Source organism: Xyrauchen texanus, chromosome 40 (genome assembly GCF_025860055.1).
Source record: "Xyrauchen texanus isolate HMW12.3.18 chromosome 40, RBS_HiC_50CHRs, whole genome shotgun sequence".
In the NCBI taxonomy this organism is placed as follows: Eukaryota; Metazoa; Chordata; class Actinopteri; order Cypriniformes; family Catostomidae; genus Xyrauchen; species Xyrauchen texanus.
The window spans coordinates 15,151,292-15,173,752 of record NC_068315.1 but is presented as its reverse complement, the minus strand read 5'-3'; the positions used below and the strand labels follow the sequence as shown (position 1 = coordinate 15,173,752).

At 37.8% G+C, this 22,461-nt stretch overlaps 1 protein-coding gene across 5 annotated transcripts in view; it reads right to left on the bottom strand.

The window, feature by feature from the left end:
- Positions 1-22,461, bottom strand: part of LOC127633314 (bone morphogenetic protein receptor type-1A-like) — a 52,904-nt gene that overhangs the window by 16,604 nt on the left and 13,839 nt on the right. For 4 of the 5 annotated variants that reach the window (XM_052112345.1, XM_052112344.1, XM_052112346.1 and 1 more), the window contains one exon: positions 4,813-5,038. In XM_052112345.1, coding sequence (XP_051968305.1) covers positions 4,813-4,882 — 70 coding nt within the window. In that variant the 5' untranslated portion in view covers positions 4,883-5,038. Of the gene's footprint in view, positions 1-51; positions 84-4,812; positions 5,039-22,461 lie in introns of those variants that run through there. The other variant, XM_052112348.1, reaches the window with a different exon arrangement.

Below are 22,461 nucleotides of genomic sequence, written 5' to 3'. Positions count from 1 at the left end.
ACTGTAATGAAAATGGAGACCAGTGCGGATTTGGAGTATTTAGTCTGGTACCTGACAGCCAGTGTAATACAGGAAACAGTTGAAAGTGTAGGGGAAACTCAGAGCAGCAACAATAGACTCAACAAGCTTCCTGTAGTAGGGCCTGGGCGGTTTCCCCAGCATGGTTCAGCAGTGCAGGATGGGAGATGAGGGCTGAGGGACAGAGTCACGGAAGCAACAAGAGGGTTTATCCAAAATAATTGGCATAATAGCCTTATTGATCCTGAAACAATCACATTCAATTCATATATACATTTATTTATATATATTTTTTTTATTAAGGTTAACTTATGGATGGTTAAAACATCCATTACCCCCAAATATTATCCTTGTGCTCCTGCAGAAACATCTGACCCCCTCCCCAACCCAGTCCAATTAAGAGACGACCACTTGCCCCTACCATAAAGATCAAAATGCCCCCCAACCAAAGATCACATCTCCGTATTGGCACGATTTCAAATTTGATGCAAATGAATAGGCAAACATGCCAACATTGGCACGCGGAGGGGTAATTACTGGCACACCAGCATCCGTGAGAGAGAAGTAGACCATTTTATTTATATAAATTCCACACCTGCATTCCAATCTACATCTTGATGCAATCCTTCCTCATGATCATACAGTGTGTTTTCATGAGCTGATTGGGAGGCTAAACAAAAAGCTAAAATGTGACTAGACTGAGGTATACCTAACAGAATCATGGCAGCACTTCACTTTCGGTTAATTTGCGCGAGTAAATGCACCCAATTTGCTTGGGTCTGGCTGCAATGATGACCTACATTCAGTGATACATTACAAATGTAATAAGGAAAACACCACTATTAATTCTTGAAATTTCCAACCTAGCATACAGGTGATGATATAAAATGATTAAAAGAGAAAACAAAACCACATTGTGGGGTTCAAAAATGAGAGTATATTCAAAATATAAATTAAACCTGGATTTAAAGTTTAAGGATTTTGCAGGTGTGATTCACCGAAAAGGACTAATCGGCGTGAAAACTAAATGATGCGCAAATGGCTTGCATGCACAGCATGAGTCTTGTCATGCTTTAATAGCGTTTAGCCTCCCATACAGCTTATGAAAATCACGCTGTATGATCAAGGGGGAAGGATTACATCAAGATGTAGATTGGAATGCAGGTGCAAAAAACTTCAGGCTGTATAAATAAAATAGCCTGCCCTTCTCTCGCTTTTGCTCGCGTGCTAGTGATTACTCTGCGTGATTTTGATACATTTGACATAATATAATAAATATTTAAGATTCCACACATTTTCATGAACAGTAATCAAATAAACAAATTTGTGACAATAACTAACTCAGGTTTTCTTTCATTAAAGCACTTTCACAAGATGCTCTGAGGAAATTCACATGCACGATCATGATTTTATCATAATCATCCGGTTTTGCAGAAATAGTTCACTCAAACTGTTATGCTGATAATATCATTTGGAATGAAAATTAAACTATTAAATTAGAAAAATGCGAAATAGAAACATTTGCACATGTGGACACAAATCACCATTTTTGACTTAGGAAAAACCCTGATTTGGTTTTCATTTCAGCCTGCTTAGGTTTTCTCTCAGTTTCCTATGAGTCCAAGTGTCCAACCTCACCTTCTCTGCTGAAGGCATGACAATCCCAACAAGTTCATTTATTAGCAAGGGATTGAAAGCCAGGGAAAAGAGTGTTGAGTGACATGGCATTTCTCAGAATAACTTGCCGCCATATGCAGACAGGTGACATTACTTTGTTTTAGATGTTGTACCCAGTTCAGCCTCCAGAAATAAAAAGCAAAAAACCCGCTCAGTAACATTCAGCTGCAGTTCAACTCTCACTCCGTCTCGTTCCAGTCTCCCTCACCATTTAAAAGGAACCTTTGCAATGACCGAGGTTGGTTACCCTTTGTTTTAAAGGCTCTGGTTGACTTTACGAGTGAGAAGAAATTGCTGACAGTACCCATTTCTTCTTTTGTTCCTTTTCTGGAAGGGAAACGGCAGCAGGATGAATATATTTTAAGAGCTTTGCTACGCTCACTGGTGGACAGTGACCACTTCAAACAATCATAAAAGTTAAAACTGGGTCAGTGCCACAGCAGAGAACTAAAACATTTGTGATCTCACATAAACAACAGTTTAACCCTGTATGTCAAAGCTCAACAACAGTAGGAATGCAGTTCCTAAAATGCAGTTCCACCCCAGAGATGAAGATTTAGTTTGTTTCCTTTTGTATGCAATATTACAAGCTTAAAGGGATAGTTCACCCAAAAATAAAAATGTTCTCATCATTTACTCACCTTCACATTGTTCCAAACCCATATATGTCTTTCTTCCTTTTATGTATTCTTTGGAATTCAAAAGGAGATATTAGGGAGGACGACCGCCTCAGTCACTATTCACTTTCATTGATTGGAAAAAAGATACATTGAAAGTAACATCCCCTTTTGTATTCCATGGAAGAAAGTATGTATGGGTGAACTATCCCTTTAACTCTAAAAGGAGGTAATGAGGTTGAGAGCTTTTTGTCTCCAAATTTAAACTTGGAGGTTAAGTGCATCTTAATCTCTTTCGATTTGTTTTTCTTGCAGACTGCATAGAGCCACAATTCTCAATCTTGATTCAGTGCAGGAAATGCTCTCCCCATGGCTTTCGTGTTGCTAAAAATAGGCAGTGTTTATGACTCCAATATACTATTCTATAAAATATAGAGAGAATTAAAAAACTATACTTCAAAGAACAAAACAGAAACTGATTGTATAACCTTGTGACATCAGTGGGCAATCAGAGATCTCCAAGAGTCTAAATTTAACAAAGAATCTACTGATTTCAAACAAGGGTGGACCCATTTCAAAATTGTTGAGTGGATTTGTTGACTGCATAGCAAAATAGAGCTGGGTATTGATACAAAATTCCCATTTTGACTCGATTCTGATACACAAGCTCTTAATTTGACTAAATTTTGATTCGATATTGATTCATATGGGTAAATTTCTGTTACAATGTCCATATATGAAAGAAATTCTCTCTCAGCTGCTCATAATTATAAAAGGACCTTCTAACCTTCTAGTTTACCCTTCTAGGTATAATTAAAAATATATATATATATATATATTTGACAAAAAATTTTTTTTATCATATTGGTCACATTTTAGCTTTTGAAAATTTTCAAATTTAGCCCATTACACTAATAAATGCCTTGAAATTGCATATTTTATGTTGCATATATATTTTTGTTAAATATTTATTGTAAATAGTACAAATTATGCAAGTAAACAAGTATTTAGGTTGATATGCAAATACATGCTAAATCTCTTCAAGACTACTTCAGCCAGTGAGCGCATATAATGAGAGACGATGTGCATGGCTTCTTTAGCGCATCCGTGTGTGATTAGATTTAAGGGTTTATTTTTTGTTGTTGTTGTTTTTAATCAACAACTAACTGCAAAGAACAGAAAGTGTTTAAAAGAGAAATTATTCAATGACAAATGGATTGTGTGGATCTTGTCTTTGGACACAGAACAAGTTAAACCAAACTTTTACTTTCAACATACAGTGAAAGGATTTCACTGTTATATACTTAACCAAAATCACTGGTATGAAATTTGGTAGCACATGCTAGTGATTTACTTGCATTATTGAGGGTTGGCAGAGAGGAAAAGATTGTTCATGGGATTTAAGAATCAATATAAAGATCGATCAATTGAAGATTGCGATGCATCAAAATGTTTAATATTTTTGCTCAGTTCTATAACAAAATCACACATACTTAGACTTATAATTTATTTACAAAACAAAATTTCTACATTTTCTAAGAAAAAACAGACCAGCTTTTCATTTGAGTAACATACTGTAATCTGTGCCTTGTTAAAACTCACAAATTAACATTTAAATTCAAATTCCCTTTACCCTAAAACTTACAACAAACAGGTGAACAATCTTTCCCATTGACATACACCTCATTCCTTTCCTTAACAATTTTAAACCAATTCACAGATCACCACAACATTGTTTCTGTGAATAGCCAAATGAAAAACCATTGAAATATTCGCACCTCAGCACTAAATGCATATTTTTAAATTACAATCAATCAAAAAGTGCTCTACTAAGCAGATGAATGAACCACCTTAAGACTGCATAAATGCCACACAACAGCCTATGATGGAGGCAATTACGTTCTGATACAGCGTATCATTTGAGAGAAAAGTGTGCATTTTCATGTGCAGCTTCTGCATTTATCTAAAACGAGACAAAACCTCCATTACTACTGAAGCATAAAGAAAAGATCAGAAGGGCATCACATTAATAAAATTAATCTAATTTGGATGAATATGCTGCAAACAGTATTTGTTTGCTAATGCATCACAAATTTGAGGAGACAGCTTTTGAGGGCCTGATGAGAATAAAAGGGAGGCCATTCCTGTGCTATGTTCTTAAAGGCCACTATCCATTAAAACAGACAGTGAGTGTTCTGCAAACACTGGGTATCATCCAAATATGGAGAAATCAATTCTCCTACTGCCTCAGTCTGCTTTGGATTACAAATTGCTGCTGCATTTTAATTGTGCATCCAGATGAAACAAAACAGATGACCCTTTCAGTCATCTCCAGGTTTCGCTTTCTTCCCTTTTGTAAACAAAAACAAACGAAAACACATTCTGATTAAAAACAGACACACTGCATCAAACAGGCCACTACTGCCAAGTGTCTGCTTGATCCACTGAGGGAGAACTGATGTTCAAGTGTAGGCACTTTACGATAATGAAACAGACTTACCCTCAACCTGCAGCGAGAGGAGGACGCTGGCTCCCAAAATGGCAAGGAAGACAGAGACACTTTTCTTCATGCTGACTGCGGAAACGTGTGGCTGGATTGGTTGTGCCGTGCAATGTTGCTTCGGAGACAACTGAGGTGGCCAATTAGCTGTGAAGGCAAGTGGATGGTGGAAGATTGCGTGATGAAGACTTCAAGGCCTCTTTATAGCCTCCTCTTATTTAAGACCCTATAGTGAAAAGAGGAATACTTATTAATGTTCAAGGCTCAACAATAATGATCAACTTATGCTGGCCCAGCAGAAATAAAATGTTTTCTTTGCAATAAAGGTAATTTTTAGTTTGCGTTATATATTAAACAATATTTGGATATCACACAGTTAGATATCTCTAGCTGATCTACAATGTACTTTTTTTATTTGGTCATAATTGTTTAATTCCATTCTTGGGTTAAAAATATGCTTCCAAAAGCAAAAATCACAAGTCACTCTCACAATTTCAACAAAACCTCATCTGACCAGCTTTACATTGATGACAATGTTAAAGTCAGCAGATTTTTCACAACAACAACAACAACAACAACATTCAATGCATTGAACTGAATCTCTCGCTCACTGGCTTTGATGTTTTCAATCCATTAATGTGTCATGTTTCCTTGATCAGTGCCAGAAAGCAACCGAGCAACCTCAATAGAAAGGACCAGGGTGGTATGTAAATTCCTTTGCACTTCCATCTTAGCACCGTGACTTGTAAGAGCCTGACCTCTGACCCCGCATCAGAGCAGAGCTGTGGAATGGCGGCTCTCAAGTCTGGAAGGCTGCTTAAGCAGTGTCCCTTTCAAATGGCTGGTGTTGAGCTCTGTCCAGCGTTAATAACATAATGTGTCTGCTCTCTCTTAGCTCCTGCTTGTCTCAATGCAATTAGTGGCTCCCAGTGGCTGTGCAGGACTGGGGGCCTGAATTAACAGGCACAGAGAGGGGGCCGGTGTCTGTCACTTCTTATTTGGCCAAGGGGGACAAAGAGCCCCGACCTGCGTCCTACTTTTCACACTTCTCTGACTCCTGGGTAATGGGGAAACAATGGCGGGCTCCTGTTGCTTCTTAAGACAGGATAGATCCTTCTACAGGACCACAGGGAAAGAGATGGAGACATATGTCTTGCAACAGATTTCACAAACTCATCCCCTCTCTGGCCAAGAAAATAAACCAGTCACTTTCACAAGCAACACAATTTACCTGGTGTACACAATTCATTTTCTTAGTAAATGGGAAAACAATGTGATGTGACTAACTGAAAATAAATTATATAATAACACATTTTATCATTGTAAGACCATGAAGTTTTGTGTTTTTAATGAGAAGTCTATCTATGCTTTCCAAGCGTGGAGAGAAATGTATATTGTGTAAAAGTGTATTCATGCAGAGCACAGATTTTTGCCACAAATTTCACCACAAATATATCAAAACATTCCTATGGGTCCAATCACACCTGGGATGAAAATTCCTCCTACAGTGAACCTTCATCCTTTCCATCCAAGTTTTTTATATGCAATCCGCAAAGAAAGAAAAAAATAACATATGTAATAATGTAATAAATATTATGTAATATATATATATATATATATATATTAGTATGATACATGCTTTCCAACATTTGTTACCAACGCAGTTCCATAACTTTATCATGACTTCTCCAGTCGTTTGTCATTTCTGGGTATGGAATTAAAAAAATATTATTTTGATTCAGATCGATTTGCTAATGAACAGGGATGCACCGATCCAATACTGACGTTTTAGACAGATCGGGCATCGGTCCAACGAGCCCGATCCAAATCCGATACTCTGTGTTAGTCATTGCCTCACTGTCAAGCTCAATAAATCACATAAAAGAACTATTAAAGTAGTCAATATGACTCGTGCATTTAATTCAAAGCCACTTGAACACATGTGATTGCTTTGTAAATAGCAAAAGGCTGTGCTTAATAAGTAAACATATAGCGCATTAGTGAATAGTACGGCTCGGTTGACAAACATACATAACATGCCATGCGCAGGTTGGTGATTCACTTGTGGCTATATTGAGCTCTTAGAGCAGCACGCAATATGTGAGGGATTGCTACATATTAACAACATTTGAGAATGGTGCCGTAGGAGCATTTCACCAGATTTTGAATACACACACTGAAGCATCCGAGTGCTGTTAGTGTGACACATCAGTACTCATGGAACGTCTCACAACCAATAAAATTTGAGGACCGGAACTAACAGTTATATAATTAAAGCAATATCACACTCACAAAAGTGCTATATGGCTCTACATCAGCACTGCTGTGATTCAGCTGCAAATCAAGTGCCGTAGGTAAATCACAGCAGTGCTGAAGTAGGGCCATATAGCATGACTGCGAGTGTGATATTGATTATAAACGACAGTTCAATGAACAAGTATATTTAAAAAAATTTGGCAAAACAGAGTACGTTCACAATAGTGAAATGTACAAAAAGTATTCACAGCCTTTGCTCAATACTTTGTTGAAGCACATTTGGCACCAATTACAGCATTTTTGAGTCTTTTTGTGTATGATACTACAAGCTTGGCACACCTATTTTTGGGCAGTTTTCCCATTCTTCTTTGCAGGACCTCTCAAGCTCGATCAGGTTGGATGGGGAACATTGGTGCACAGCCATTTTCAGAACTCTCCAGAGATGTTCAATCGGGTTCACGTCTGGGCTCTGGCTGGGCCACTCAAGGACATTCACAGAGTTGTCCCGTAGCCACTCCTTTCTTATCTTGGCTGTGTGCTTGGGGTCGTTGTCCTGTTGGAAGATGAACGTTTGCCCCAGTCTGAGGTCCAGAGCACTTTGGAGCAGGTTTTCATCAAGGATGTCTCTGTACATTGCTGCATTCAGCTTTTCCTCGATCCTGACTAGTCTCCCAGTTCCTGCCGCTGAAAAACATCCCCACAGCATGATGCTGCCACCACCATGCTTCACTGTAGGGATGGTTTTGACCAGGTGATGAGCGGTGCCTGGTTTCCTCCAGACATGAAGCTTGCCATTCAGGCCAAAAAGTTCAATCATTGTTTCATCAGACCAGAGAATTTTGTTTCTCATGGTCTGAGAGTCCTTCAGGTGCCTTTTGGCAAACTCCAGGCGGGCTGTCATGTGCCTTTTACTGAGGAGTGGCTTCCGAGTGGCTTGTGAATACTTATGTACATGTGATTATTTTTTTTTTAATACATTTGCAACGATTTCAAACAAACTTCTTTCACTTTGTCATTATGGGGTATTGTTTGTAGAATTTTGAAGAAAATAATGAATTTAATCCATTTTGGAATAAGGCAATATAACAAAATGTGGAAAAAGTGAAGCGCTGTGAATACTTTCCAGATGCACTGTATGTATGTGTGTGTGTGTCAATGATTTATGCCTCATTCTATGAGTAGACTTCAGTAAAATAAGCTGTTTTAATCACTCATTGGTGATTTTATGTAATATATATATATGCAGTAGAAAATTTTTTAATTTGTCTTTTTTATATTCTGAATTCATGACACTAATGCACCAACATGCTATACGTGCATAATACCTTTATATGCGCAGGTTACACTGTTATCGTGATTTAAAATGACACTGATACTATAGCAAAGAGAAGTGTATAAAAGTGAATGTTCAGAATAAAGACAAAAGGGAATATCTTACTTCAGACAGATGTGTGAATGGCTTTCGCTGCAGATGGCACATTTGAGAAGATTTGATTCCTTTAGTAGACTAATTAAACAAAAATAAATCGCATGACATGGTCTTGGGAAATATCTCTAAGCAAATGATCGTACAGATGTAGGCAAGTTGCACCGGATGCTAATAACTCTACATACCGATGTGTTCACGTTTACTGATTTTGAATCATTAAACAATATAAACAGAACTTGCTGTTGGCATCAAGGTAGGTGGAGCTCTAGGTCACGCCTATTGATGACCTGGACCAATAGCAGTAAGAATGTGTTTTGCTGTCAAATAGAACTTTTCCTAAAAGTTCGCCCCAGAGAGCGGTTAAGAACTACTGAACCACCATTTGTTGTTTGATTTCATAGGAAGTATATCGATGTCTTTAAATGTTGAAGTTGTTAGTTTAAAGCTATATAAAGCCATTTCCCCAACCTTAGTAGTGTAGAAGTAATCCGAGTGAGCACCTAGCGCTGATGCATGAAAACATTGACTGACTAATGCTGATTTAATGCATGTCACATCAAGTGGCTCACCTCACCTCTTTTGTCGCTACCTGCTGGCTAAAATTTGCAATGTCACAAAAATACATGTAAAGACACATTTAGCTCTTTACACATCTGCACTGCTCTTACACTTTAGTTTAGAACACCAAAAACACAAGCGGATTGATACAAACAGTGAAGCGTCCAAATGTGCTGATGTTCTGTGACATTAGCACTCATGGAATGTCTCTCGTCCAATCAAATTTCATGGACCATAACTAACTTTTGTAAATATTCCTATAGTACACTATCATTATTTTTTTTTCTTACATAATACCATTCCAGGATAGTGAAAACATACCCGTTTACAATATTATTAATTAAATGTTAGAATGATATTAATGTGTTTTATTTGTGCATTAGAGTATGTGAATTTAATTCTGTCTGATGGGCTGAACGACAAACATTTTAAATTATGCAAGAATATAAAAGGGGCAAACAAATACATATCACGCTCACCTTCAAGCTCAATTTTTAATGCTTTTCGACAGGATTTCAATGAACGTTTTTGCTTCACTTTTGGTGAGAATAGGGCTTTAGAGAGATAAAGACTAAAGACTGTTAAAAGCATGCCAGGACTAGTCAGTGAGAAAAGCTTAAAGCCCGAGGGCAGGAAGTGCACTAGCATGAGGCCCCTGACACTTAAACTTCAATCTGTAAACAAGATCATCCCCACTTCAGTCACAACACCACAAAAAAGATGCAGATAAACATCATAAATATAAAACTATGAAAAAAAATTATAATAATAATAATAAAAAGAAAATATAGACTATAGAATGAAAATATAGAAATCAAAAAGTTACACTATTATATAATAAAAGAAATTTTGGTTTGGAAAAGCAATTTCCTCTTAAGAAATTACTAGAATTGAGGGCCTGGGTAGCGAGCATTGACGCTGACTACCAACCCTGAAGTCACGAGTTCGAATCCATGGTGTGCTAAATGACTCCAGGTTTCCAGGAGCCAGGTCTCCTAAGCAAACATATTTGCCCGGTTGCTAGGAAGGGTAGAGTCAAATGGGGTAACCTCCTCATGGTCGCGATTAGTGGTTCTCGCTCTCTATGGGGAGTTGTTCTCGCTCTCTATGGGGAGTGTGGTAAGTTGTGCGTGGATCGTGGAGGGTAGCATGAGCCTCCACATGCTGGGAGACTCTGCGGTGTCATGCACAATGAGCCACATGATAAGATGCGTGGACTGATGGTCTCAGAAGCAGACTTGTCTTCCGCCACCTGAATTGAGGTTAGTTACTGCGCCACCACTAAGACCTACTAAGTAATTTGAGCTGGGCATTCCAAATTGGGAGAAATGGTGATAATAAAAAAAAAATACAATAAAATAAAAATTACTAGAATTACTTAAGTGAATGTGCCATGGCACACAGATTAGGATAATATCAATAACCCAGCTTGAACACTGGCACTAAGTGAATCTCTGTAGCAGATGAACTACTATTAAATCAGAAGGCATAAAGTGGTGTAGCTAAATGGCATAATTTATGGTCTCACTCTGCATTCTTTTAGGATCCACATTAATTTGCTTTGAATGGATGAAAGACCAGAGGAATGGGGGAAAGGGCTAAAAGGTAAAGGAACTGTAGCCACCATATAGAATAACCATACCTTATAGCAAATCACTGAGGCATGGCATGTGGTGTCTGGAAAGGCATTCCCATAGTCGTCAATCATATGACGCTTGAAAGGGGAAGTTGCTCTGGAGACTTCGGAGACTTCTGGAGAATTTGAGGAAGAACAGTCACTTGTTTCACAAAGATAATGCTGCTTTGACAATCTTTGTTTTTTCAGGCAAGTCCATTTATATAGAAAAGAAGGATAACCACAAGACTCCAAACATCCCCTTTCAGATGGGTTTTTGGAAAGGCAGGTGAGATGAACAACAAAAGGATCACTTTGAGATATCCAGACCAACATTTGAGTTCTACAGTTGTGGCACCAGCACATAATTTAGTAGCTCCAGTGGGGGGTGGGGTCTGGGGCCTAAAATATTTAACATTTTTAAGACTGAAACTAAAAATAAAGATTTTTAAATTATTATTAAATTACAAAAACAAGGACAAATTTAGCTGCAAGCAGCAATTAAGGGGCCACGAACATCAACCATTATTAGGCACAACAATAGCAAAAAATAAGTAAGTAAAGCAAGATCAAGTCATGATAAAGTCATGATTTTAGGCAAAATGGTTCAAAAACCATGAATGTCATCAATTGCAATGGGACATAAAAGCTTATTACTTTTGAACAACAGGTGGCACTCTCACCAAATTGATATGGTGTGGTCAAAGTATGGTCATGATGACACAAAGTTTCATGATAATATGCCAAAGCGTAGCCGAGACAGACCCTGAAAACCATTCTAGCACAGTGCCATCAAATTCATTGTTGCATTATCTATCAATGTTCAGGTCCATCAACACGAAATCCATAACTTTTTGTCAGCATGGTCTGAAGGTGGTCTGATTCGATTTTGGTAAAATCTGCCAAACTCTCTAGGAAAAGTTTGAAAAAGTAGGTTTTTAAAGGATTTAAAAAATGGCGGAAAAGAAGGTTGATCGATCATGGCATAATTGACATCCACACACTCGGCATGACCCACGGAATCTACCAAAACTGATCTCATGACAATAGCACAAAGTAATCTAAAGTTATTCACATTTTATGAAAATTTGGTACAACTTTTGACCAGAAGGTGGCGCCTTCCCAAAAGGTTGAGTACATTCAGGGCATTGTGCCAATGACACATAATGAGTTTAATAACGATACATCAATGCGTTTGAAAAATAAAACATTTTACAACAAAATTCAAAATGGGTGACAGCCAAAATGGACGACAAATTTGGTATCATTCGACTCGGCATCTCGCGCAGAATCTAACGAGCAGATTTGAAGAATTTTTCATATCTCATGACCACTAAGTGCCGAAATGGTGCAGGTACCCTCAGGGTCATGGTTGCCATAACACACACCAAGTTTGGTGTGAATACACTAAAGAGTCGCGAAGATATAGCCTAACGTTCAATTTGGCATGTTCAATGTCGACTAATCAATTAGGTCTGAAGATGATCAATTACATTTTTGTGCAAATCGGACGAACGGTCTAGGAGGAGTTCAAAGTTTCAAAATCGATTGGAAATTTGAGCAGTTGATGGAGCTAGAGGCTTTGAGTTAGAGACTCCAAATGTGCTCCAATTAATGTTCAGACTGTCCTCTATCTGTGTGCCAAATTTCCCAAATATTGTTCAATGGGCTTCCATAGACTCAATGTCCGAATAATAATAGTAATAATAATAAAACAGTAATAATAATAATAAAAAGAACACTAACCATTACAATAGGTGCCTACGCACTTTCAGTGCTCGGACGCAATTACAAATAATATTGTCGATTTGCCCCACTAAAATGCTCGCTAGACAGATAGACATTGCTTTTGAGTTGGTATGCAGATGTAATTTACTGGTATCAACAATAGGGGGGTTGTCTATACATCCATAAAAAGTAAAAAGTTAACACCTAATTTATATAAAGCTAAATTATTCTGACATTGCGACTGTATTGGGACACTTTTCCTCAGGGTCTTGTTGATTCATGTCAAGTCTTCTCTTGAAATTTGCAGGTAATCAAAACAAAAAAAAATGTCTACAATCAGAGAGCATTAGAAGAGAGCAGATTTGACACAGAATGAGTCAAATCTGTGAGTCACAAAAGTTCAGGCTTTAAAGGTCTTTTACATGAAGTCCTGAGCATCCTCATATTTAAATGTACCTCTAAACGCCTTTCCCAGCAGCATGGCGGTTGTCTGAATGTCGGTGCCCAGCTGTTTTGACCTTCTTTCTGGCTCTGAACGAAGAACGAAAAAGCACTGTGAGGGTGCAACTTTTTCCATATACTGAAAATGAATGGTGACTGAAGTTGTCAGTCCCTAAAATTCTGCCTAGAATCTCCTTTTTCAACAGAAGAAAGTAATTCATGTTTGGAACAACATTAAGGTGAGTTAATGATTACAGAATGTTCAGGCGAACAACCCCTTTAAGTCTTCAAAACCCATTTAAGACCTGTTCATCACAAGGCACACAAACACAGATAAACGTGCTTTCTCGCCACAATTGGCCATGCTCTGTAACAGCGAATGTGGTATGTGGTTATGTGTGCTGGCATGCGTTTCCCTGGCCCCTCCTTCCAGGCAGCCCAGCTCCTCGCCTGCCTCTCAAGTCACACCGGCCAGCAGGGAGAGCAGACTTCCTGGCTCCACTCTCATTGTTTGCTTGGCTGCTTCTGAGGCTCATCCAAGGCTGGATTACCATAAGAATACTGAAACGTTCCTGTAGAACACTCCCCTTCCAAACCTCCTGCTGCATTTCTTCTCTCATGTCTTCCACCCACCCCACCCCCATCTCTCTCTGCCTTCATCTATCTATCATTCCTTGCTGGCCACGGCTCTTCCAAAATCTCAGTCACACTCACGGCATGCCATTGGTTTTTTTCTGTCTCCCTCTCACATCTACAGCATGTCTTTAGTTTGTATCTGCAGCTTATCAAATGTATGAACCACCCTCTTGAAAACACACAGCACACCAATGGAAAAATGAATGGAGGTTACTGGGAAATAAGATTCGATTTAGATGTGCAGTTATGAAAGTGATAAATCTGATACCAATGGAAGAGTGTAGGAGGCGGGTAAAAACAAATCTTTCTGCTACGAAAAAACTATGAAAGCAAAATTGAGTTGAAAGTGCGGAAAGTTCAAAAGGAAGGAAAACGAGGACTGAAGCTTTGTGGTAACAGACGTAGTGTTCCATCTAGACGTCGTGGGTTTAAGAGCACACTGATCATGGTATGCATAGTGGTGTGCAATGCCATCCTTCTCCAACACTCGCCTACTTGGAGTTAAAAGTATTCTCAACTCCAAAAGTGATGAGTGATGGGTCCTCCTGCTTTCAATTTCCCTTTTTTATTATTGATGTTCTAGATTAAATAAATATGTATGCCTATTCATGTGAGTGGTCGGCATGCACTAGCAGTTAAATTAATAGATCACCAAAAAAAAAAAAAATAAAAAAAATGCAAATTCTGCCAAAATGTACTCACCCACATGTTCTTCCGAACCCGTATAACGTTTTCTTATGTGGAACACAAAAAGAAAAATGAATAATTATTCAAGTCTTTTAAATAGAATGGCAGTAGATAATGCTCACTTTAAAGCATATAAAATGACCCAAAAGTATCATAAAAGTAGTCAATGCGATTTGTGTATCATATTCCAAGTCTTCTGAAGACATATGATACATTTTGTACTGTTTCCCACCAAATCATGAGCCTCTTTTCAGTGAAAATCTTTTAAGTGCTAACCAACCCAAGTTCTCGTGTGAACGCAAGACACTGTGAAGGAGTTTGTCACAGCACTCCTGAACGCACCACAGACAAAGACTTTCATTTAACTTTCAGTTCGGGTAGTTTCCCATCAAAACCTATTGTATGCCTTCAGAAGACTTGGAATATGATGTACAAGTCAAATGGACTACTTTTATTATACTTTCGGGTCCTTTTTTAACTTTAAAGTGAGTCCCTACCAACTGCTATTGCATTGAAAAGACGGACTTGAACATTCATTATTTGTTGCTGTGTGTTCCGCACAAGAAACATCATATTAGGTTTGGAACAACGTGAGGTTGAATGTTTTAAAATGTTTAGACAAACCTACTTATTTTTCATCATCATTACTATTCTTCCCATTTAAGAATACTAGTAAAGTCATCAACACTATTAAATAACAAATGGAAGAATAGGAATTTTGCAGCAATCAAAAGTTAAACATTAAATATTTATTTTTAAACATTATAATATTTTTTACGAAAATCTTGTTTTCAATGATAGGTCTCCTTTAAAAACAAATGTGTTTACACAAAGTAACAATGACTACTTGCATTATAAAACAATTAAAGCACTGATGTAGTTGGGTTTTCTTTTTCAATACCACAAATGTTACTACAGCACATTCGAAAAAGAACAAGAGTGCAAGTCCAACTCCCGTCGATCCAAATGTCTAGATGAGCACCAGACAAGAAGCTAGGCTGAGACAAACTGTTTTCAGACAGTCCTCCCTGTCGTCTCACTTCAGACTGACTCAGAAACATTTGCAACTCCAGCAAAGCTAGCTGTCCATTCCAACAAAATGTGGTTTGATATTTATTACACACATGATTTCCTCAGATTAAAGACACATTCATGCCTAAAAGTCACTCTGTCTGACGGCTTATCAGAGGTGTTGTGTTAATGTGTCTCAGATCCTCTATTTTGACTTTCAAGCCCTGAGTAGATCCTGGGAAACTTGCACATGGGCTGCTGTGGGTTCACAAGACTAGGAGATTCATCCAAGTCTGTAATTACAACATTGAGCTGAAAATAAGACTTTTTTTATGCAGATGCACACACTCCAGCACATTCCATCACCAAATGTAGCTTAGCTCTCCAGTGAGGGCCTTACACGTCACTTGAGACATATGATTGAGAGGTCCATTTCTAGAAAACACACCAGCAGGCCCATGCACCATTCTACAGCCCCAGATCGTCTCTGGTGGAAAATGGACAGAATCAGCACTTTGCACATTGTATGCATGTTCTGCATCATTTTGTTGTTGGTCTTGTGAAGTATGTAGCTGTCCCAACAACAATGTCTACCTGCCTAGTTCCAGCTTAACCTCGGGCCAATAAAGAATTTGGAAGATAAGTGGAACTATCATTTTTTGTTAAGTGTCCAAACAGGCCACTAGACTTGCCATGATATCATAATTTTCACACTAGTGCGGTGTTCACGTTCAAACCAACTAACACCGGTATTACCATTGGTTGAACGCTAAGTGGTACTATGGGGTAATTTTCATATAGCAATAGCCTACACAATAACGCAAGGCAGCTTGATTACAAATTTTATCTTTATTTATTTTAACCAATTTTGTTTTAACAAAAAAAATCCAATTAAAACTTAATAAAGTGCAATTAAAATGTGTGGTGTTCAGCTTTTCAACAGTTGGATCACAATATCCAATTACATCGCCAACCCCCGTCTGAGGGATCGTTGAATATTCTTGCTTTAGTGATTTTCCATTGAAACGTTAAAAGTACACACTTTTCATCAGAGCCATAGCCTAGCGGGCTGCGCTCATGGCATGTGGTTCTGATGCATCACAGGTGACCAGAGTTAGAGTCGCGGCTCATGAGGTCCTTTCCCGATCACAGTTCACGCTTCTGTCATTTCCGGTCTCTTCTTCACCAACTCTGTCATTAAACAATCTTCAAAAGGCCAAAAAAAGAAAAAAGTACACAATTTTTGAATGTACTGTACTGCCATAAGATGTAAAAATTACAGGTTACATGGTAAAATGACTTTAGGGTCATCAAATCAGAGATTTACTGGCATTATACCACTTACCAGTGCCATAACAATAACTTAACCTCATGGTAACTGAGGAGGGGCTAAATATTTTTATTGTGGTAAATCAACATGCTACAAATGCTATTGATTGAGCTCAACTTCTATTGAACCAGGAACATTCCTTTCATTGACTTAAGAAATTGTGTTTTTTGTAACATATCTTTAAAAACTTCTGTATAAACAACACAGACTTAATGGCCATATTTTAAAAAGTGGAAAGACTTGTATAAAACAGAAGAAGCCATAAGAGCCACAAACTAAAGTTGCTTCTTACATTTGACATTCTGCATCTCTTAGGGTTTCATTCTCCACCATGCAGTGTCTAATGTTTTTACTTTGATTCAATAAGCTCAAACAAGAAATGGTCAGCTGAGTTCCCTAATCTAGACATTTTACAAGAGAGAATTCCTGCCTGACACATCACAGACCACAGTAAAGACCTTTGCCAATGCCATTTGATTCTGGGGGAACAAAATCCATATTACTGTAAGTGTCTGGTCCCTCTGTGTATAGAAACACATGTCATCTAGCTGGCAAATGAATGTGACATTGCCCTCTTTCCCCTAAAAACACTAAGTGCAAATTGTTTTGAGCTGAAGGACATTTCCCTGATAAGAAAAGCAGGAAAGTGCACTTCATGCAGGAGTCTCAGATGTCTTCAATTCTATAGGCAGAACGGCTAATGGCTGTGGCAGATTTCTTTGTTTCAAACAGATAGTTTTTACACTCTGCAGGGCTCATGCTGCCAGAATGTCTGTTCAACTGTTCTCGCATGAGCCTGCAAACCAAGATGTCTGCCACAAGGTGTTTAAATGGATGCTTTTTCCCCCCTTTCTTATCCACACAGATTAGAAAGACATACTGTGGCACTCCTCGAGATTTTCTTATCACTGGGGGTGGTTGTTTTTCCCCATGAAATCAAGCTAGTCTAGTTGCAAGTTTTACACATCTCTCTTTCAATAAGCATTAGGCCATGACATTAGAAAGGAAAGGAGGGGGTGTATTTTCCATTACCTGCTCACAAATTCCATGTGGGAGGGATGATAAAGAGGTTTTATCTGTGGCAAGCTTTCTTCCTCTCAGAGTCCTTCCTGCCCCTTAGAGGGAGTTGGGTATCTGTGAAAACCTCAGCCTGACAGCACGGTCACTTGTGTATAAATGAATGGCAGTCCTGCCTTACAGTCAATCAACTTTTTAATAAAGGCATTGCCTGTCCGTGTACTCGAGAACACGTATGCACATTAGCTGACATTTTTTTGTTTTGCACAATTTGAGCTAAAGAATCTCAATGTATGATACTATTATTGTCAGATTTTATTCCTGATTTTAAATATGCTATTTAAGCATAGACATTTGGCAATATTCAACAATAAGGTACGCCGTGATAATTAACATGCACAATTTTGTTGTCGAGAGCGCTTCATTATACTGTGAACATTTTTGGATAACCTATTAACCAAATTGTTCAGATTTTACTGAATGTACTGCAGGATTTTAATCAATAAATCAACACTCCTAACACACTATTTCTTACCGTAATAAGACATACCAAATTACTAGCAAACTCTAAAATTCATGTTGTTTCTTCTTCAATTCGACTTTTCCCTAAAAATTTTACCATTGGTTAATTTCATTGTAAATTAGATAAATGCAAAATAGAAGCATTGGACTCAAGACTTTTGAAAGCCGCCATGTCTCTTTGGATCTTATATAGTTTGATCTTTGCAAAGTTACTTACTTTGTGATATTTTAATTTAAAAAGTACAAAACAAGTAACTAATTCTTGTAATTAAGAACAACAATAAAGTATATTTATCTTTCGACCTGTTTTGCAATTCAATACAATACCGCAATAATACTGTATACTGAGATAAACGCTTCAGCAATTATTGTGATATGAAAATTTGAAACCGTCAAATCCCTATTTAATCATAATCTTGACTAGGGCTTCGATTCCATTATAATGTCCATTCATTTCATTCGTAATGTTGTTTAACATGAGAGAGCCACACTGCACTGTACGCACATGTGTTCCATGTGGGGATTCATTAACTTATGGAGATGGATACATAAACTAAGTGTCATCTGAAAATCCAACCGCTGTTTTCCACCGGTTGCTCACGGGCATTATGTAAAGAACATAAATGATAATAAATCACAAATGGATTGTTTGGATACCGTTTTTGGACACACATTACATGGAATGAGTTAAACATTTGAGGGACGGTAGGGGTCAAGCACAACAATTCAATTAACAACAGATATGGGTGGAGACAAAAACAAGTTTCTGGGGCACTTTGCACTCAGTATATCAATCATGGGACAAAAGTATGAATGTATGAAGAGTAAAGACGATTGAAAATTTTGCAAATCAATAATTGAAGCGCATGACGGTGCTCTCAGATCAGTTCATGTGCATTGTGAAATCAAATTAATGCAGGTTCAAGCATTAATGCAGTTCTAAACATGAGTAACTGCTACAAGATATAACAAATCTACAAACGTGGAACTGTATAACAGAAAATGAGGAGATTGCAGCATTTCAGGAAATACGGAAAACCTTATACTGTCAAATACACATGACCTTTTCTGTGTCAAAATAAAAGCTCCTTGTGAAGGTGAAGTAAACAGGACAGAAATATATTACTTTTGTATAATGCAAATCTAATAATTAAAATAATAATGATAATTCAGCATTATATTATAATAATAAACCTGACATGCCCCACCGTAATAATTTAGTATTATGCAAAGTTCGACAGGGGTTTCAAAAATAAATCAGTGAAGTTTGCGCACCTTGTTCATTTACAAAAATTTATTAGTAAAAACATTTGAAGGTAAATAAAGTTTTATTAAGCTACTATGTATTATTGTATATGAAATATAAATATAAAAGTGCATATCAACAAAAATTATTGAATTTCGTTCTCCCTTGCGTTTATTTAAATAAAAACTAGTATTATATTTTAATATCTTAAAAATATTGAATCTACAATGGCTGTCTGGATGAAATTATGGTTCCTCTTATAAAAAAACAAGTAATTTTAGAGCAAAAACATAATTATCAAGATATACGTATATCGAATGAGGACGATGGCCGTCGACCGCGAGGGCAGCAGGGGCTCCTAACCGACCACCTGGAATGGCCAGGGCCGCTGCCAGGGGCGCAGGAGTCGCCTACCGGCCGCTGAAACGCAGCAGGGTTTAAGACCGCAGACTCTCTCATTTTAATAAAGCTGCGTATTTGCTTCAGCGGAGCGGCAGCTCCAGCTCCACTTATTCCACAACAAGAGTGTTTCTGTATTTACTTACTTTGTAATTTTTCATACTTTGCGATCTACATCACCTGAAGCTGTTTGGAAAATTTAGAGTGCATCTGGACTGTGAGCTGTGTAATTCTTCCTCTCCTCAATCAGTTGCGAGCTGTAGTGCTGCTCTCATCATTAGAGTTTTACATTAAATCTCGTTACATTAAATTAGATCGAACGACTATTCGACAATAACTATTTGTTATTGTTTTCGATAATGTAGACTAATCATTTTAGCTCTAGAACAGAACTAAATATGTCTGATGAGATGAGTTTGTAGTCAGAGAATATGCATTTCTATGCCCAGTCTTATAGCCATACAGATGAGGCTGATGGCATCTAGTCACACGCATCTTAACCTGACAGCAAACGGCATACAATTAAAGGTATATTGAATATGTTAATCAGAGTTTATATCCTTACCAGCCATTATGAGCAGGGCTCAACTAAAAAAACTACTTCTGAGCCATTGGCTCCTAAACTGTAAGATTAAAGAACCAAATGGCTGTTTTTAGTCACCAAATCACAGAATTGCTCGATTTAGATTGCTGTTCAGAAACCAGATAGAAAGCCGAAGACAGCTGATAACACATTAATCAGCGGTTTCTTAAACAGAATATATTGTTGAGAAGATAAGTTTGCATTCCCCTTTGTCTCAAATGTTCACACCCCTATTATAATTTATACAAATATATGAGATAAAAGTTTTTTTCATTTAGTACTGCTCTTCAGTATCTACATTATAGATCAGGGGTGCACACAATTTTTTGTGTGATGATCTACTTTTAAATGACCAACTCAATAAGATCTACCAACTAAAAAAAACACAGTTTCATTTAAAATAAGAAAATGCTTGTTGGGACTACTGCATGTATCCCTACATGGAATTCATCTTGTAATTAATAAAAAAATATATAACAATGTTCAATGTTGATATCATTCAGTTTTAACACTAAAACCCAAAACACCTACAGCACAATAGATTACAATAGCCAAGGCATTTACCTTATTCTAATGACGAGTAAATATTGACCAGGCGAGGTTTTGTTTATTCAGTTGATATGACAACTAGGTTTGCGCATACGCGCCTTCCAAGGACTTCTAAAACGGAGCGCGAAATTGCGATGCTACTGCATGGATTAGCTACTGTCTGATTCCATTCAGTTTTGCCTAATCCGGGCAGCACCATCGCAATTTCGCGCTCTGTTTCAGATGTCCTTGTCAATATTTACTCGTCAAGTGCAAGTCAGACAGGAAAGGCTTTATATTTATTTTTTTCTTAAAATTTAACGAAAGTACATTTACATTTTGTGTGATCTACCAGCATTGCCTTTGCGATTGACTGGTAGATCGCGATCGACGTATTGGGCACCCCTGTTATAGAGAATTACATAAAGTATAGTATGCATATAGTAGTGTTTCCTTCTTGAGCATCAAGGTTTGCACCTTGTGTAATAGTTGTGTAAGCGTCTCTCAAAAGTGTCAAAAGCTTGAAACAGAGACAACAAGAGTGCAAACTGGAAGAAATTCCAGATGCAGTTTATTGTGCTACTCCAATCCCAATCAATAATTACCAGAAGAAGAAATAAAGTGGTACACAATACGGGACTTTTAATTATAAAGAAGCCTGAAATACACTTGGGACTTGTATTTTTAAACGTCTGCACACCCAGATGTGAGGACACTGAAGGCTGAACCACTGAGAAAGTGAATTCAAACTGCTACCCTGAGCTCCCGAGTTCAAACCCGCAGTTATTTTCGGGTGATTCACAAAAAAGACCTGGTTCAAAAGAGTCATTTGTTCACGACTCTCTTGTGCTGGGTTTGTTGTTGCGTGCAAAGCGAGCTGTCAGAAACAGAATTTCTATAGAAAGATAGATGCATGCTCTATAGATGTATTTAATAACGCACAAGATGATATCTGACGAAACCGCATACGAACACACACAACCCGACTGTCACCAATGGCGACTAGATGTTCAATTATTGTCGCAATCAATTTTTACTGGTTGCATTTGCGACCATTTTAGTCGCAGTCTGGAGCCCTGATGGGTGACAGAATATTCTGTATTCGGTCTAAAAAAATACATGATTTTGGCTATGAATGTTTTCGCTGAGTACTCTCTTCAGTCAGAGTTCTGTCACAACTGCTCATTGGTTCAGAACAGAGGAGAGTTGACGGATATTGAATACTCTGTTTCAAACAAATGAGACTTCGCATAGAAATGCATCTATTCTTTGACTACATACTCAGACATGTATAGTAAGTTTGGTTCTCTAGTTTGTGTGCAGCTGTGTTGTTTCTATCACTGTGGTGAACCTCTTTTTAGATAAACAAAACTATTTATCACTTGAACGCCTCATTTCACGAGCAGGGAATGCTTGAACTTGCTCTTGTGCAGTCTCATGAACGTGCAGAGAAGAGCAAAGGTCAGTCAACAGTTTCACTAAATAATCAAATCGATTTCAGTTTGTTTCTCACCAAGCCTCATCGTATGCTTTCATAACAATCATGAGTCTCGTGTGATAATTTATTAGACTTCTAAATGATACTTTTGCATGCTTTTGAAGCTTGAAGATGTGGTCACCATAAACTGGCATTGTATGAAATCACTGAGCACAACATTTCTTT